The following is a 17,782-nucleotide window of genomic DNA, read 5'->3' as shown; positions in this document are numbered from 1 at the left end:
ATGAATCAATTTCTGTCCTGTCTGCTGAAACTGAACACTGAAGTGGACGTTTGGAAATAGTTGAAGCATCTGCTTCTGTATGTAACTATATGGGATACTATTTATTTATTTAAATTTAAACTTATAGATGTATGTAGTGTATATTTCTATGATTGATAATAAGCACGGTGCTCCCAAAATTCAATTCAGAATTCAAATTAACCCAAACTTCAACACAGCGTGATGAAAACTTCACATTTTCTATACAGTAGCTATTATATTTCAGTGTTTTGGATGTAGTGGAGCTTTCAGAAAAGAAAGCACGTGTATGACAAGAAAGCACATGTATATTTCCCAAAATGTCAATACTATTTAATGCATCAAGCATTTGTGATAAATAGTTCAACACATAGCCTACAATTGCGGTGTGAAACTGCAGATAGCAGTCACTACTGCTGTTAGCTAACAACCTAGCTATATGTTGTCATCCTTACAATTTGCATGGGTGAGCAGTGTTTTTATATAGGGGACATTATAGTCTCATTAATTTTTCTCTCCATGGATGTTTGAAGGACCCACCAGCTGGGATTTTCTGACACTGGATTTTGAATTCTAGCAGCAACAGACTCACATTTTACTAATATGTGTATATAGAGTTTGTCCTCTGCATCTGTCTGTATGAAGCCATTTGTGGCTGAAGGGATGCTGTGACTTCACTGGTACATAATGTTGTACAGGGACCAATTGAACTGGTAGCACACAACATTGCAGGACAGATTATTGTACTTATATGTAATTCTCATATTAAATCTGTTTGTATTTGACACAAGTGGAGCTGAAGCTGGATCTTCCTGCCATCTAACAGTCTGATTATTTTGCTCACCAGAAAGTGGGCACCATGAGCAGACTGCTGCACAATCAGTACTTATACTGCATCACAAGTAGTTAGACCTGATGTGGAGTAATGGAAGAATATGCTCACAGTGTGTATCTTATTTGCTTGTTAGCAAAGTAATAATACATTTATAGACTAGACCCCATTTTTTAAGATATGAATGACAACCTTTAATTGAAGATGTGTTTCCTCTTTTTCCTTTCCCTTCACCTGTGTATTCATTTTCAAAGAATAATACAAGTACACACAGTTAAACATTAGTGGACTTTCTATGCTAATTTCCTAATCATGCCATAAATCATGTGTTGACATTATGATTGAAAAATGTTCAGTACATTTCAATTTCTATTCCAGCCAACGCCAAGAAAATCCAGACAGACAGGGATAGAGTTGAGATGTGTCTGTCTGGAGCTACAGTGCCTTTACCTAAGTGCCTTTTTACAAAGAAAAAAATGGAGGTAAAGATAATGGATAAATAAATAAGTATAGCTATAGTGATGATCGCTGTAAATGTCTTTGCATAAGCTGGGCCCAGTAGAGATTTTTTAAACAGACATACCATAGATTCATTTGACCATGACCACAACAATATATAATGTATGTTGTTAAAGTGATGACTGTTTTTTTAGGAGCCCTGTATTTTGGATTGAATTGGGTGATGCCACAAATTAAAAAAGTATTTAAAAAAACAGGGGTGGAGGTGTATATTTTCTAAAACTGTATTATACTAATGAGGAGAGGTTTAATGTATTGATTTACTGTTATACATTGATGTAATCACTCACATTCACAGCCACATACTGTATTGTCAAGTCATTAAGTCAAAGTGCCAATGCAACAATGTAAAGATACAAGTCCTGCATTCAAAGTCATACCCAAAAAATAGCAAAATATGCTTAAAATATTAAATGCATTTTGTGATTAATATAAAGTGTTATTGCATTATTAGGCAGTTAAAACTGGATTTTACTAAGTAGTTGGTTGTGGTAGAGCTTGTTTTAGCTACTTTACAGTTAGGATTAGTCCAGTGGTTTCCAATCTGTTGTCACAAGGTAAATTTGAAGCATGATGAGATAATTAATGGTAGAAGAAAGAAAAAAATAACAAAATTCTAATACACATTTGTGTCCTTTTTTCCTTTTCTTTTGACATTTCTCTACTTTTTGTGAAATATTGGATAATTTTATTTTTTGAGCATCAAACTGTTATTTAAATGAAACCAAATGAGAGGTTTACAGGGAGAATGTCTCTTGGGAGGAACATGAAAAAGACCCCCAATTAAATATCTTTTTTATGAGGAGTCAAAAGCCAAAAGGGTTGGAAACCATTTGTTTTGGATATATTCAGAGTTTTTCAAGTAGGGGATAAAATCTACCATCTTATTTTAGTGTACAAATTGGTTTTTATAAGATAATATTATGCTTAAGCATCAAAAAAACACACTGGGCATTTGATACTAAAAATGGACTTTGAAGGGCACCCGGTTAATTTAGCTAATCCAGCCTGATGAGGCACCGTACTAAGTGTTCGCTTTATTAGGTACACCTGTAGATAATTAAAACAGATATGGCTGTTCTGCTATTATGTCTACTTTTATGACCCTTTCAGTTCTTTTGATACTGCCAACAAGGTGTACATGGCAGTGGTGGTGTTGTACCACTACATTCACACAGCTGTGTGGATTGCATTACATTTGTAAAGATGTACCTAATAAAGTGTGAGTTAGTGTTACTGTTAAAAGGTAGACTTGAAAAAAATGTGAACCTGACTGTATACAATGTTTCCTTCAGAGATGGTGTTAAGTATCATAAAATACACAATAACAGAAATCTGTACTTAAATCCAGTACTTCAGTCAATGGAAATGGTTGTTTCCATCCCTGCTTACACTGATATCTATATATTGTTACACATATATATCAATATTATTGTGTTGCTGCTATTTTTACTTTTGTTTAATTTTGTATATACTTAACACATTTAGTATTTTGTATTGGATGTTAACATTTTATTCTATTACACTATTTTGTACTACACAGAGTTTACTCAGACCAGATGTATGGCACCCTCTTTAATCAGCATATGTGTCTACCTGAAGGACGAGAAACAAAAAGCTTAAACTGTTTTATTTATTTATTTAGTAAACAAGGAAATACAGACAAATATGACAACATGGCTGCTTGCATCCTATATAGAATTTGTGAGGGTATGTGGAAGAAAGAAAGATCTATAGTATTTTTGCAGAGGTCACTGGTGATATTGACCAAAACATGCTCTTTTTTTAAAGCTTACCTTTACTATTTTCGCTTTACAAGCAAAGCAAAGGACATTGAAAACTGTATAATGAGATAAGTATAGAAAAACAGACTCGAAGGACTAATATGATACCACTGAGTACACCAGCATGCACCAGACAAATAGCATACAGTATATGATTAAGTAACACTATGGTGTTTACTATTTGTCTATTAGAAATTTCATATCATTTGTAATGTAATAAACAGTGTATATTGACATAAAATAGTCCTACTGTAGTATAGTATAGTGTTGAATATATTATGGATATAGTGTATATTATAATAATAAATAAAAAACAATAAAATAATATATTGAAAATAGTTGTATGTAGGTTAGGTGTGTAATATTTGCAATGTAAAGAGTTACTAAATAGCTCATTAATAAGTGTAAATATGCATTTTATAGGCCTGTATAAATAAAAGAAGAAAAGCAAAATGAAACAATAAAAGTTTGAGACCGACACTTTTTACTGATTTCCGATACTTCCTCATTTCCTCCAGCAGGGGACCGAGCAGGGAAAATCGGGGAGGAAAGACAAAACATCCAGGGAGCTGAGTTTGCAGTTAAGCCAGCAGCTCTGGTCTGGTGTCCCCATCTCAGCTTCGGATCGATTCCAGATCTGTTCACTAGAATCCCAACAGGTTAATACCTAACAATAAACTTGGATGGGATTACGTAACGGTAAGAAGCATCTGTGGGAGTGAAGCCGCACGCCACAAGCACAAGAGGGGGAAGCCGTGAGCGGACCATCCTGTCTCGCCGAGGTAACACTTCCACAGACTTTTGTTTGGTCCATGTGTTTATAACTCGTATCGGCTTTTCTTTATTGCGAGGGGAAAATACTGTAGCAGCAGATCGCATGTAAAAACGTGTTTTAAAGTCTCCTGGTTTGGGTTTTGGTCGCCTGAACCAAATCTAGTAAATGAGACTCGTCCTTCACTGGGAGCCCTGATGAACAATAGGATTAAAACGGATCCACGGAGGAAGTGGATCAGCATTGATTACAGCTTTCTGGACATGTTGCTACACACTGGACAACAAACACTGTAGCCCAGTGTTGTTTCACTTGGGTCTGGCTCTGATGTGCGTGGCTCTTATGGCCCAGACCACATCCATTGGATCCGGATCACCTTCTAAAGGATCCTTCGCGTGAAATAGGGCCAAATTAATACCAAGTTCTGCTTTTAACTTACCACACTTCAACAAAAATTGCAAAGCAACACCCCCATACGAACTAGCACACACCAATCTATTCCAGATCTTTTGATTCAGAATGTTTAAAATTCATAAGTGTCACAAAACTACCAGATCGGGAATATATCCTTTTACATGGATCCAGATTAGTGGTAGATCCAATGGAGAGGTTGTCTTTGCAATGTTTGTCCAAGCATAGCAAAGACAGCTACAGACTTGTAACTGACATCTCTATAACTCTACTGGAGCTGTTCAGTGACTCATTTAGGGAGAAACCCATTAATTGACTGACTGATAGATTAATCAGTCATCAGAAAGATAACTCACAATTCTGATACTAATTTGAACATCTGACCAAAATTAGAAGTCATTAAACATTCTCAACATGTGAAGATTTTCTGCTTCCTGGCTTTTTCCTGTCACTGGATATTTAATGACAACATTGGGTTTTGTACTGTACTTTGGGTTTTGATGTTGAAGATACTATCTAACTTTTTCTGTGGCCATTTTTACCATTTTTGAACATTTAATACAGCAGATGAATAATCAATCAAATGAAAACCAACTGACCAGTGTTGTTAAAATAATAATTAATTTTAGTCCTTTTTTCTCAACCAAAATCTAGCAAGGTTCAATTCACAGAGATATAAAACAATGAAAGCAGCAAATCTTCCTATTTGAGAAGCTGGACTGAGAGAATTTTTGGCTTTTATTTATCTTTTTCATATGTAAAAAAGTGCCTGAAAAATGAAATGATGATCAAAACTGTAACAAGAAATGCTGATCTTCTTCATTTGTATTTATCTTTGATGTAGTAAGCAGCAGCCCTGGTGACTGGGCCTTACTCACCATTCACTGCAGCCTAGAGATTATGAAGAAAGTCACAAAGCTCTTCTCTGTATATGTGTGTGTGTCCAGGTCATTTACCTGACGGCTTCATGTCTGTGCGAGTTTCAGCCATGAGTGTTCTTCCTCCTGTACGAAGGGACAGAATCATTGCTCAGCTCCCTCAGGTAATTCGCTATTTAAGCCGGGATGTCCACCACATCTGTAAAACAGCCTCACAAAGTCTTCTTTAGCAGTAGTTTTTCGCTGGTTTTCCTCCTCACCTCTCTGTGTAGATGGGCATTCAGACTGAGTGCAGACTGAATGCACTCACTGTGGTTACCTTCTAAAGCATGAACACCGTGGGAAGGATTTTGTATGAATGCAGCCAAAATGCATGCTTCCATCAGTTCTGAGTCGAGGTGCACCTTGTGTGTGTGTAGCCCTGCCCTGAAACTGGATGTATATAGTAGGCTACTGTAATTCCCTATTTCTGTTTGCAGCCTAATTAGGCTATATCAAACAAAATTAGATAACAGCCTGCTTGTTACATTTTCAAATTGGCCACGAGGTGCATGGGCAGTCGAATGTCATGATAAGCATCCTGCCTCTAGTACCAGGGTTCTGGCAGCTGTGTAAAATGCCGGCTGTTTAAAGTTCAGTGTAAAAAGGCTTAAATCAAAAAATAGCCTTGAAGGAGGATCAAAATCTCTGTGTAAAAGGGGCTTTTGTCTTCTGCAGTGTTTCAGGAAAGAGGCAGCTCTCAACACTGAAGACGACTTCAACAAAAAAGTGAAGACTGCCTGCCAGCAGCAGCGTACTGGCACTGTGGGGTACGTGCACAAACCGCTATTCATGGCTTTACATGGTGTTTTGTGTCACTGATTTATTTGTTGCTTCTTCTTTTATTCTTTTCAGCAGATTTAAAATCTCAAAGGTCATTGTTGTTGGTGATCTGGCCGTGGGGAAAACCTGTCTGATTAACCGGTAAGATCAAACAAAATGCAGGCTGAATTACACTTCTAGGAAATAAATAACTTAAGTAGCAACTCAGAGGACATGAACCTCATACATGGGAGCACAGTTCACCCAAAATCAAAACGAAACAAGGTTTTGATTTGTCCAGATTGTAACATATGAATCTCTAAAATGTCTGCATCCATTCTAGTACGCTGGTAGTAAATAAAATGTCGATGGTGCTCAAAGCATTCAAGACCATTTGAAGCATTTTAAAAGGGAACAGTGTCAAAGTTACTCTGTATAACCGACAGAACATGCAGTCGGCAGCTTTTACTGTAGCTACACTGCAATAATGAATGTAGTCTGTAAAGGTAGGCTATGTTCTTTGTCATTTGGGTGAACCGACCCTTTAAAAAACAATTCACATTCACCCATGGACCCCCCATTGAAATCTGTCTTTTGAGCCTTCTTAAGTTCATGAGGTGTTTGCAGCGTTGTTGCTGAAGACACCCTGAGAAATGGCTGCAGATGAAGAGGCGCCTCCCAAAGCAAAACGACAGGGTTTTTACTACAAGCCGTTACTGTTTTGTGCATTTTAAAGTTTATACATTTATTCTGAACATTGATGTTGATGTAAAATGGGTGCTAACATTTAAATGAGAAAATGCTAAACGAAAGGAATTTGATGACTTTTTATTTGGCTGATTGAAGACGACTCAGGACATGAAATTTTTCCAGTTCAGGCAATTTGCTTAACTTAATTTATACAGGAGTCTCAAATGTTCCAGCTGTTCCTGGCATATGACCAGTTGCATATGACCACCTGCTCTTGCTTGCAACGTACTGTATGTACATAGATGGTGCAATCTCAACCTCATGTCAAGCAAAATTACTAACACACAGACACAAATGAATTCAACACTTGATGCCTAGAATTGAACTCCTGGATTCGGACATCCTCCTCCTCTGCCTCCTCTTCCATATCTGCTCTGTTTATTCATGGTGTGTATGTTGTTTGCTGCACGTGTGATGTGTGGCGAGCAGCAGCATGCTGAAAGCTGTAGCCTCTTCTACATGTTATGCTTCATTTTCATATTTGACAGTTCTGAGAGTAAAACATTTCTTTGTGATGTGTGTCTTTAATATACCGTATAATACAGCTTACAGACAGTAGAATACACTATGTGAGGTTATTTAAAATGTTTTCAGCTCCAACTCCAGACAGTTGACGTTAACGTGGTCTTAAGATCTGCTTTAAGAAATGGTGATCGGTGTATTCTTACTGTATTATATCAAATTCCTTAAGGTGCTATTTGTTGTTGTTTTAGATTTTGCAAGGATGTGTTTGATAAGAACTACAAGGCGACAATTGGTGTTGACTTTGAGATGGAGCGGTTTGAGGTGATGGGTGTTCCTTTCAGCTTACAGCTGTAAGTTCATTTCACTTTTACACATCAAAGACCATAAACTGAGCTGGAGATACTGTCACTCAGCACTCACTCTTTGTGCTACAGGTGGGACACTGCAGGTCAAGAGAGGTTTAAGTGCATTGCTTCCACATACTACAGAGGAGCCCAGGGTGAGAGATTTGTGCATTTTTAGAGCAGTAAACTAATAAGACATGTACTGAAGACTCTCCTGTTTCCATGTACACACTAACAAAGAACAAATTGTCAAGGGAGAAAAATTAGTTTGCTAAATCTGCTAAAACAACACTCCTAAAATGGTTAGAATGGTTTTTCACTGGCGTAATATTTTCTTTTCTTCCAGTTGTGATTATCGTCTTTGATGTAAATGATGTTGCTTCTCTGGGACATGTAAGGTAAGTGGACCGTTCATGCTCTTACAGTGGTTTGTTTGTCCCAGCCAGTGGATTTAGAGCTGTCTTTCTGTCTGCAGGCAGTGGCTTGAAGATGCCTTGAAAGAGAATGACCCCACCAGGGTTCAGCTGTTCCTCGTTGGCACAAAGAAAGATCTGAGTGTATGTCTTTTACTGTTTGAGGCAGACGTGCCTGTGTCATGACTGGAGTTAAATATGAATGGGTTCAGCATAAAGCCAGAGGCTCAAAGCTCAAAGCATATGTGTAACGCCTCTGGAATGTGGTCTCTTCTCCTTCACAAAGCATTTCTGACAGAGATTGGAACGGTTACTGATTTATTTAAGCAGTGGTGGGAAGTGAGAAACATACCTGTTCATTGTAGATAATTGGGCCACTTTCTACTTTTCTTTTTTACTTTATTGTGATTTTTGTTTAAACACAGTTGAGCTTTTCAGGAAAAGTCTCGTGCTTATTTCTATCCTGTGAATTTAGCGCAGAGGTATGAATATGATGAGACTGAATGTTTAGTTTTGGACTACTTGGCTTTGTTCATTTCTTTGCTGTGGCTCATTGCATTCATTCATCAAAGGATCAGTTAGACAACTGGGAGAAGTCATTTATTACATTAATATTTGTGGAGGACTTCTTTTTCAGTGGAATACAGTACTCTTTCTACCTCTGAATAACAAAAAATCCACTTCCAGCTATGTAAATGAGTCATTCATTCATTTTTTAAGCTAAAACACCCCAAACTTTCTTCTCATTCCAAAGTTTCCATCTTCCTTATGGTGAGATTTAGTTATTTTTCTTTGTCAATATACTGTAAGAAAACAAGCAAACAAACAAACAAAAACAACCTATTGGTTGAATAGGACAAACAATCTGAAGGCCTTGACCTGGACTGTAGGACACTGTCATTGGCATTTTACTGTTCTCTGCCATTTTATAGACCAAAGGTTTATCAGTCAAGTAAGAAAATAATTATCACATTAACTGATTTTTAAAAGGTTTTTGCAGCCCCATTGTAAAGATTTCTTTTGTGTTTGTCTATTTGAGAAGAGATCACCTTGTTTTGGTTTCTCTAACAGTCTCCAGCTCAGTACTCTAGGATTGAAGAAGATGCCCTCAAACTAGCACAAGAGATGAGAGCAGAGTACTGGGCTGTTTCATCGCTGACAGGTGAGGGTTTGGACTTGCAAACAGTAAATAACAACTCTGGGGGAGGGAACATAACTTTCAGCCTCCTCTGCCGCCCCAATAATTTTGACGCTGACCCGTGTTTCCTCCATACCGCAGGAGAAAATGTAAAGGAGTTTTTTTTCCGCGTTGCATCGTTGGCATTTGAGACCAACGTTCTTGCTGAGCTGGAGAAGAGTGGGTCGAGGCAGATTGGAGATGTCATCAGTGAGTGTTCAAACAAAATCTCAGAAATTATTGAAGCCATAATATTTGTCACATAACACCCAGCTGTTCATCTGTTTCAGGAATTAACAGTGCTTCAAACAACGCTACACTGAAGAAGAAACAGCCAAAGTGCTGTCAGTAAGGAGGGAAGCAGGAGTTGGAAGTCAAAGGTACAGACTGAAAATGAGTTGTTTTCTCAGTGAAAAATGACTGTGGCTACTTTCCAGCTCATGGGAGGGAGCTCTGTGGTCACAGCTGGAGGAGGGATGCTGGACTCTCACTGCTGACATGCTTGAGTTCAGTTTTTCCTGGGCTGGGATCAGTTGGGATGTGAATTCTTGTGGTGTTGCTCAGCTGAACTTGTTTGGAGTTTGAGTGGCGCAGCAATTACACAACACTGACTGTCCTGGTTCTGCTGAGATGCCAAAGAATGACTGTGGATATTTTTCACTCTGTACAGTATGTGTGGATGCTTACTTCACTTATAGGCCTCGAATTAACTCTACCATTCTGCTGCTGTAGTTTGTTTTACAATAATGCTCTGGTGTATCTTCAATTCTTTTGTTTTAAATGGCTGTTTAACATGGTACTTTGCCTTTTTTCATAATATTTGATATTTTAAAAGCTGTAGCTCCCAACCTTTTTGGCTAGTGACCCCTTTAAACAAACCAGTATGTACTTTTAACCCCATATGTCTCCCAGCAATGACCAGTCTCACAAAATGTGATCATGTTCTGCCTGGTTTTATTTCAATATTTCTATAAGCTCAAGGAAGCAATATTATACAGCAAATCACAAACAAACTCAATTCTTCTTTTCATTCCTCTTAAGCATTTCATCAGACCCATTAGATTTCATTTTGACCACCTGTGGCCATCCTGACCCCCAATGTTTAAATGTAGATGCATTTTTATTTACAGTATTTGCTTCATAGGCACATTTTGCTTTACAGTCAAATAATTGAATATGGATTTTCATTAAAACTAGAATAGTTTGCATTCATGTTTGATCATTTATAGTCTTCTTTTCAGTCTGTGTTCTATGTCATAAAGCTATCAATAAAGATAGTGTTTTGAAAATAACATTCTGAAGGAACAGTTAGTTAAGCTTTTATGTAAAAAGGGAAAAATCACATGAAAGTGCAGTTTCACTCTTTAAAAAAGCACATCTGTATGCAGAGCAAACTATTTCCTGACCAAATCAGTCTTACCATCATCATTGTTCTCCTTTTCTTCATCACTAAACAAAGAAATTAAGTGTACAGTTGTTGAAGGCTTGGAAAGAAGTCAGGTATCTGTCATCGATCTGCCTCTGCAGCTCTTCAGGGATGCAGTGAGAGAACTTGTAGTTCTCTTTAATCCACTTTCCCCCCTCAGTGTTCTGGATGGCCACTGTTGCCACACCTGCAGGAGATGGAGTCAGAGATTTATGTTCAAGCGTTTATTGTCATTTGGGTGTGGCATACAAATAGAGACACTGACTGACCTACAACAGTGGCTCCCTGCCTCTCTACCAGCTGGATTGCAGCCTTCATGGTGCCTCCAGTCTCTATCCATTGGTCGACTAACAGCACCCTCATGCCTGCAAGAAGGAGAGACATACTTGTATCTACTGGGTCTTTTTATGTAAGTGTTCACATGATAAACAAAGCCAAGTATTCCAAGAAAATGGTACCAAACAAATTATTATAAACTGAATTTAGAAAAGGTTAAATAAAAGTAAAAAGTTATGTATTTTATCAAAAAATAGAGCAGTTTGTTATACTATATGTAGTGCAAAATACAAACCAACATCACAAGTAATGCATGGTTACATAAAAGATGGAAGAAGTGCTCAGATCCTTTAAGTAAAAATCCTTCATTCAAAATCCCACTTAAAGTATCTGCAAAGTACTCTGCAGCAAAATTAACTTGTCAATACTGATGCGTCAATACTTCAGCAGCATTTTACAGTTGAAACTGTTCAAGGTTGAGCTAGTTTTAACTACTTAATATACTAGGCTACAGTTAGTCTGGTGGCTCCTCATCAGGGGTTGGGCCCCTTGTAAAGGTCACCAGATAAATCAGAGGAGTTGCGGGAACATTCGAAGGATAGAGATAAAAAAAAAAAACAGTTCTGATGCACAACAGCTGATTAATTTTCATACTTTTCTCCAAGTCTTTTGATGTGAATTACTGTCTTGATGTTTAACCATCTGAAATTGAGACCGGAATGTCCAAACCTGCTCTCTGAACTGAAGTGGACAGGAAGTGTAGCATGTCCAAATGGAAACAGGCCTACTCTAAACGTACAAGCTCCTCATTATGCTTAAGTACAGTACAGAAAATATATTTCTATATTTTATATACTGTATACTATATGTTCATTGTGCAGTGACAGCCATACGTCAGTGATGTAAATCATACTTAACAGTGTCCGCATGGGGCATATAGGATTAGGCTGCAGGCACCACTGGACCTGAGGACATCATATCCTACACTGCCACGGCTATGAAAAAAGTCTGTCTTCTAAGACAGTTTGAAAGATGACAGTGAGATATAGGATGAACTAAAGAGGGCTAACATTCACACTGTTGCTAGCTCATCTATATTATTGGCTCATTACCCATTCTCAACACTTCCCCTAGTGAATCATCCTTCTCTGCAACTTGCCAGTCAGTCTCTGCTATCCAAATCCTACTTTCTCTGTCCCCTGGACCACTTTTAGGTTCAGTTCTATGCAGCTGTCAGACTGGCCCACATTGACCAACAGGTGCACCACTCCTCATGCACTATCTAATAAATAGGGTGTAGAATCCCCAAAATCTTGGACTTTGCCCCGACCTCTCACAGAATGGTTTTTAGTGTATAACAAGTCACCACACTCAAAATCTGGGCTATTCTGGCCTCGCTAACTTGGGTAACTGCTTTTAGCTTGCCAGATAGCTAACAGGTCCCTTCAGCAAAAACCTGGTCAATCTTCTTTGGTTTAGGACTTTTATTGAAGAAAACACTGTGAAACTGCAGCACAAAATACACAAAAATGGAGTTGGTTAATATTCGAAATATATAACCGTGCGTTTAGCCTAGTTAACAACACAATAACATGACGTTAGCTCCAAGCCAACTACGGAAACCAAAATAAGACACCATAGAAAAAACTCAATCCCTTATTATGAGTGACAGCACATGGGCATATGTGCTGGTTCTGGTTTTCAAGCTGTTGTTGCTCAAAATCATATGCAACAATAACAGAAGGTTAAAAGAAAGTCGCCTCGAAATGATGCTACTCAACAGCTTAATCTTAGAGCAACTTAAACAGGATCTTTAATTCACCACAGGCAAGATGAAATAGATTTCGTAATAAGCAAATTCAGATGTAATTTGCTTCAACCAACACTAGGGAGCGCTGTGTCACAGGCAATAAATGGGCATATAGTTGAATAATTTGGATGTGATTCAGAAGATGAGGTTGATTTTTGAGCTAAAAATAACAGTCCGGTAACTTACTGGTTTTCAGAAAAGTTATTCAGCAACTATTTAAATGTTTTAGTAATGTTTTAACCAAAAGTACCAAATCTTTTTCTGGTAGGAACTTCTCAGATCTGATGATGTCCTGCTTTTGTGTCATATAGTATATGAAAGTAAACGTGAATATCTTCACTCCACCTTGTGCTGCGGAACATTCTTGACATTTCCTTAATATTTTCGAACATTTCTAACGGAGGAAATGACCAAGAGATTAAGTGATAATGCTGGCAGCCCTAACTGGCTTATTATTCAAATCCTCAGTTTATATGTTAAGCTCTTTTTATTATTTCCATTTTTATATAAATACATCTGTGCATTGAAGCTTTTTTCTGTGCACACTAAAACAACTCTCTTTGCCTTTCCATAACAGCTTCCTCAAACCTGAGGTGTCTAAACATTAGTAGTTGGGTAAACATTCATCCTCTCAATGGAAGTATGTAGTTAAAGAGTAAAAGCAATGAAATTTGACCTGGTTTTAGTACATCCAATCTTATTTCCATAGTCTTCTTTTTGCCTGTGTAGTCTATATAGTTTTGGTGTTGGGTTGAGACACACAGGTGTCCTGCTTTCCGGATAGCCAGGAAACCTTTTCCAAGAGTGTTGGCAACAGATGCACCTGAAAGACAAAAAACAATCAGTCACACTGACAAAGCACTGTCTTGGAACTGCAGCAAGAATGATTTCAGGCATCGTTATGTCACTAGGCAGTGACCACGAGGCAGGGTTTAAAGGAGCCAAAATATCTAAATTTAGTATATTTGCTACAGGTGTTAGGTTTCCTGGCCTATTGAACAAGTGTGATTTCTCCTATCCTATTACTTACTCTGTGTCCTCAAATTAATGTTTATTTACCAAGAATGAATCCCATGGCATCTATCCCAGCAACCAGGTCAATGGTGTCATTCTGGAATGGACTGACAAGGTCTTTAACACAATCTGCAAGAGCCTAAATCAAGTACAAAGAGAGGCAATGATAACCACACACAACAAGTGCAATATACTCTGGTGAGAGGGAAGACAGCAGAAATGGTATATATGGCCTGCAGAGTAACTAGAAATAGTGCTTTTTTTTGTCATCATACAGTACCAGGGAGTTGCAGTAGAGTCTCGATGGGTCCAGCCAGGCAAATGCTTGTCCTTTTGTGTTGGGGGCCATCAGAGAAAGATACCATCCTTTACACCTGTTTGCAGGAACAGCCAGTAGCTCCATTTGACATATACTGTAGTAGTTGCCTACACGGATAGAAAAAGAAGCTTCAGTGAATGAACTGGACTGTGAATGAGAGAGCTGCCCTTATCAAGCTTAAGAGAGGAGAGAGGTGGGTGGGAGGGAATTGTTGGACATTTAAGCTGCGTTGTTGGGATCTGTTTAGAGGAGAGAGGGGCTGTGCTCCTCTCACACACACACAGTCAACTGAGCAGAGAGAGAGCAGAGGATGTGAAGTATCACTTCACAGTGCAACAGTCAGCCAGTAACAGGGTGTACGGATTTATCAAACAGCTGCATATGCACACAGACTTGCAGAAATGTGACGCCTTCATCGCTTTGTCCACTTTATCCACTCACTGAAATCCCTGTTTTACCTCTAAACCAACAAGTAAAGTCCTGCTTTTACCTGTAAAAGAGTGAGTATGTTTACACACCATGCTTGTAATGCTAACACTTGAGGTGTGACGATACCAACAATCACAGGTGACTGCTCTGTGTGCAACCACCCCTCCTCCTTCCTGTTCCTGGAACTTGATTTTAGTACTACCTTCTGAGGGGTGCTGAAATGTAGCTCCTGGAACACACCTAGACAGTGGGCAGAGGGCACTGGCAGCAAACACATAACCCGTGACAAGTGTTACTCGTATTGGCACTATAGGTTACTATAGTGGAAAAACCTCTTTAGTCTCCGCTTACTCTCCCAATCCAGTGCAGGGCCCTTGGTTCAAAACCGAAGCATCTAATGATTTTTGACCACTGTTCACCTTGCCAAAGGAGATGTGTGCAGATGCTTTCAACTTTTTCACTGCAGTTTTTTCCCCTTGCATCCAGCACCTTATTATTAGTGGTAGTTTAGGGAACCAGTGTTTTCCATGGTTTAGCTCAGTCACTAGAAATCCTTGACATGTGTTTATAACTCTGTCTTACAAAGGCAGCAGTAACTACAGAAGAATGTATGGAGGTTTCAAGGCTCTTAACCAAATTATGCAACAAATATATATATATATAACTAGTTGAAAATCTTAATTTTATGCCTTTTAAGTTATAATCATTGTCACAGATTGTACATAAAACCTAAAAAAATATTTTTTGATACTGCCTGGCACATGGATAACAGACAGCAAACAAAATGCTCATTTCAAAACTGGTTGTTTCACATATTTCAAAGCTATTTTGAAGATTCAAAATTGCCATCTGTAGTGTTCCCCATACTTATTAACGTGCGCTCAGTTTAGAGTAATGATGGCAGTACTTATTGCCACAGTTGTTATATAATGGTTTAGCTGACTGAATAGACACCGATGTCTCAAATTTTCCAGAAGTACACTTTCCTCTGGCATAAATCAGAGGTTAGTCTTGGGAAGACTGGGTACAAAGTGATTGAAAACAGAATCCAGTCTGCCACAGCTACCCTAAAAGTACTACGTATTTGCATGTTGCTAATTTGTACTTTGTGCTGTCATGTAATTGTTGCTTTTAATTTTTTAATTTAATTTGTATTCTATTGTTTTATCTATGACTGCACTTTAATGTTTTATGTATTTGTGTGCATTTGCACTGTGTGCGTTGTGTTAAGCACTTTGAATTGCCTTTGTGTATGAATGTGTCCATCCATTTTTTATATTTTATAATTGGCAGATGCATGACCAGCTGAAATAACACTAATGTGCACCATGCACCAGCCATTGTAGCATCATATTTGCAGCATGCTGTCATGCGCATTGGCAAGTATAAACTATGCTTTATACCGTTATTGTTTTTAAATGATTAAACTGATGCAAAAGTTTCATTCTGGTGTGGTGAACTTAATTCTGACTAAACAGACAACATTCATTTTACTACAGAAGAAAAGCTTGCTGGAGTTACAGCAGGCAGCCCTAGTTAATAAATGGACATTGCTGTTGCATAATAAACAGGTAGACTGTTTATTCAGAGTAGACTGATCCTAGAGTAGTCTGTGGAGTTACTGGAGAAATAATTTTCAAACCTAATTTAGGGTATTAAACTGGCATGTTGATTTAGACCTGTTAACAGCAGTTTTTGGTGTTAAAGATCCTAATGCCGTCAGGTTCAGGTGTAGGGGAGGGAAGAACTAATATTCAGTTAGTAAGATTTAATATAAATAACATAAAACAACAACAAAACAAAAAACTCAAGAGCTCTACCTGACCAAAAGAAACACAACATCTAAAAAAAAAAAAAATTAACTCAACAGCACTGGTAGTAACAAAGTCCAAATTCAAAGTCCATAAACAAGGAACAGGAGGGGGGGGCAAACTTAAAAACTTAGAGGCTAACTAAACTGAAGATAATCACAATGAGGCACGAACAGCATGAGCAAAGCAGGGCAGGGTGCACACATGAACCAGCAACTAACTGAGTGGAAATATATTGGATGAGACTAGGAGACAATAAGTAAAGGAGACAATAAGTAACAGGTGAAGGCAAGGGGTGTAAATTAAAGGCTGGAGTAAAGCTGAGGCAGGTGAAATGACATGGGCAGGAAAACATCTTTCAAAATAAAAATGCTAGACAAACACAATGAAGACAATGTAACGTGATAACATTTGCCATTCCCCTGACATGTAGATTCATTTTACTTGGGATTTTGACCTGCTGTTTCCTGTTCCTGCGGTAATCATATTCACTTCCTGGTTCCTGTGTCTGCAACATGTTGTGCTTGCTACCAGATTGTTTATGGTTTAAGCTCACTATTTTCTAGGTTTATCTGAGCATCAGTTAATTTTTGGAGTCACAACATATGCCTGCACTACTTAAGCACCTGTATTGCAGAAGTTCTTGTTAATTTACAAATTTTTACTTGGTAATTTAGGACAGCTAGCTTAGAAGCTAGCTAAGCTAGTAGCTTAGTTGACATCGATGGCTTCCCTCTCTTCCTCTCTTTCCTTCTTTTGTTCAGAGTGTCAACAGCGGCCATAGTCAGATGTATTCCTGGGCCAGAGCGGGCGACACTGAATCCTATCTGAAGCTGCTAAGGATAAGCGTAAATACAGTAAGGTTGTTATTCAAATTGGTGCTAATGGAAGCGACAGCGGTGTGGTGGGTAGAGCAGTCGTCTCCAACCGAAAGGTTGAAGGTTCAAATCTCAGTGCTTGCAATCCACATGTCGAAGTGTCCTTGGGCAAGACAGTGAACCCCCCGATGGTTAGATGGCTGCCTTGATTCTGTACCGGAAACAAATTCTTTGTGTGTACCTGGCCAATATCCTTAATGACTCCCAGCTTTGCCATTTGGAGGTCACTAAAATTAATGTTGAGTCGGTGTGTAACTTCGCTAAAACAATGTCGGACTCCGTACTTTTCTCTGAACACCTACCCAATGTGACCAGTGATGACATGTTTAGCCACATGTCGTCATTCAACCGCTGGCTGTCTAGGTGGTGCCTGGAAAATAACGTGGGCTTCATAGACAACTGGAAAACATTTTGGGGAAAACCTGGTCTGATTAGTAGAGATGGCATCCATCCCACTTTGGGTGGTGCGGCTCTCTTATCTAGAAATCTGGACGAGTTTGTTTTACAACCTAAATTATGACAACCCAGAGTTGAGTCCAGGATGCAGGGTCACAGTCTTACACGCCTCTCTGCTGTCTCTCTGCAGCTGCTACCCACCCAACACTCCTAGTACCCCATAGAGACTGTGTCTGCCCCCCGCCCACCTAAATTCTAT

General features: G+C 38.6%; 2 protein-coding genes across 3 annotated transcripts; one reads left to right on the top strand and one right to left on the bottom strand.

Annotated features, from left to right (window-relative positions):
* The first annotated feature begins 3,678 nt into the window (after positions 1–3,678).
* Positions 3,679–10,161, top strand: rab34a (RAB34, member RAS oncogene family a). 2 transcript variants are annotated; one of them, XM_020620746.1, is made up of 11 exons: positions 3,679–3,935; positions 5,284–5,378; positions 5,932–6,023; positions 6,112–6,177; positions 7,479–7,580; positions 7,665–7,729; positions 7,921–7,972; positions 8,050–8,131; positions 9,059–9,149; positions 9,267–9,374; positions 9,455–10,161. In XM_020620746.1, the coding sequence occupies exons 2-11, from the start codon at positions 5,304–5,306 to the stop codon at positions 9,514–9,516; spliced, it is 795 nt and encodes a 264-aa protein (XP_020476402.1). In that variant the 5' UTR covers positions 3,679–3,935; positions 5,284–5,303; the 3' UTR covers positions 9,517–10,161. The 2 variants fall into 2 exon arrangements, with proteins under 2 accessions (XP_020476402.1, XP_020476401.1); XM_020620745.1 differs by having other exon boundaries at positions 6,109–6,177.
* An 87-nt stretch (positions 10,162–10,248) lies between these two features.
* On the bottom strand, positions 10,249–14,239 carry LOC109972106 (adenine phosphoribosyltransferase). The gene is made up of 6 exons (XM_020620747.1): positions 13,971–14,239; positions 13,736–13,829; positions 13,353–13,499; positions 10,860–10,955; positions 10,627–10,777; positions 10,249–10,595 (listed from the first exon to the last, which is right to left on the bottom strand). Exons 1-6 carry the CDS (start codon positions 14,091–14,093, stop codon positions 10,559–10,561), a joined length of 648 nt encoding a protein of 215 aa, XP_020476403.1. The 5' UTR covers positions 14,094–14,239; the 3' UTR covers positions 10,249–10,558.
* Positions 14,240–17,782: the final 3,543 nt, after the last annotated feature.

Source organism: Monopterus albus, unplaced genomic scaffold, assembly GCF_001952655.1.
Source record: "Monopterus albus unplaced genomic scaffold, M_albus_1.0 scaffold246.1, whole genome shotgun sequence".
Classification (NCBI taxonomy): Eukaryota; Metazoa; Chordata; class Actinopteri; order Synbranchiformes; family Synbranchidae; genus Monopterus; species Monopterus albus.
This window is presented reverse-complemented; position numbering and strand designations above follow the sequence as displayed.

What these genes read in the sequence shown, in the direction of transcription:
- LOC109972106 (XM_020620747.1), bottom strand. Translation starts at nt 14,093, where the DNA reads ATGGAGCTACTGGCTGTTCCTGCAAACAGGTGTAAAGGATGGTATCTT. An exon ending in GCAGGGAGCCACTGTTGTAG is followed by an intron (nt 10,778 to 10,859) that starts GTCAGTCAGTGT and finishes CATCTCCTGCAG; the next exon opens with GTGTGGCAACAGTGGCCATC. An exon ending in TTCAACAACTGTACACTTAA is followed by an intron (nt 10,596 to 10,626) that starts TTTCTTTGTTTA and finishes AGAAAAGGAGAA; the next exon opens with CAATGATGATGGTAAGACTG.
- rab34a (XM_020620745.1), top strand. Translation starts at nt 5,304, where the DNA reads ATGTCTGTGCGAGTTTCAGCCATGAGTGTTCTTCCTCCTGTACGAAGG. An exon ending in AAAACCTGTCTGATTAACCG is followed by an intron (nt 6,178 to 7,478) that starts GTAAGATCAAAC and finishes TTGTTGTTTTAG; the next exon opens with ATTTTGCAAGGATGTGTTTG. An exon ending in GCAGATTGGAGATGTCATCA is followed by an intron (nt 9,375 to 9,454) that starts GTGAGTGTTCAA and finishes CATCTGTTTCAG; the next exon opens with GAATTAACAGTGCTTCAAAC.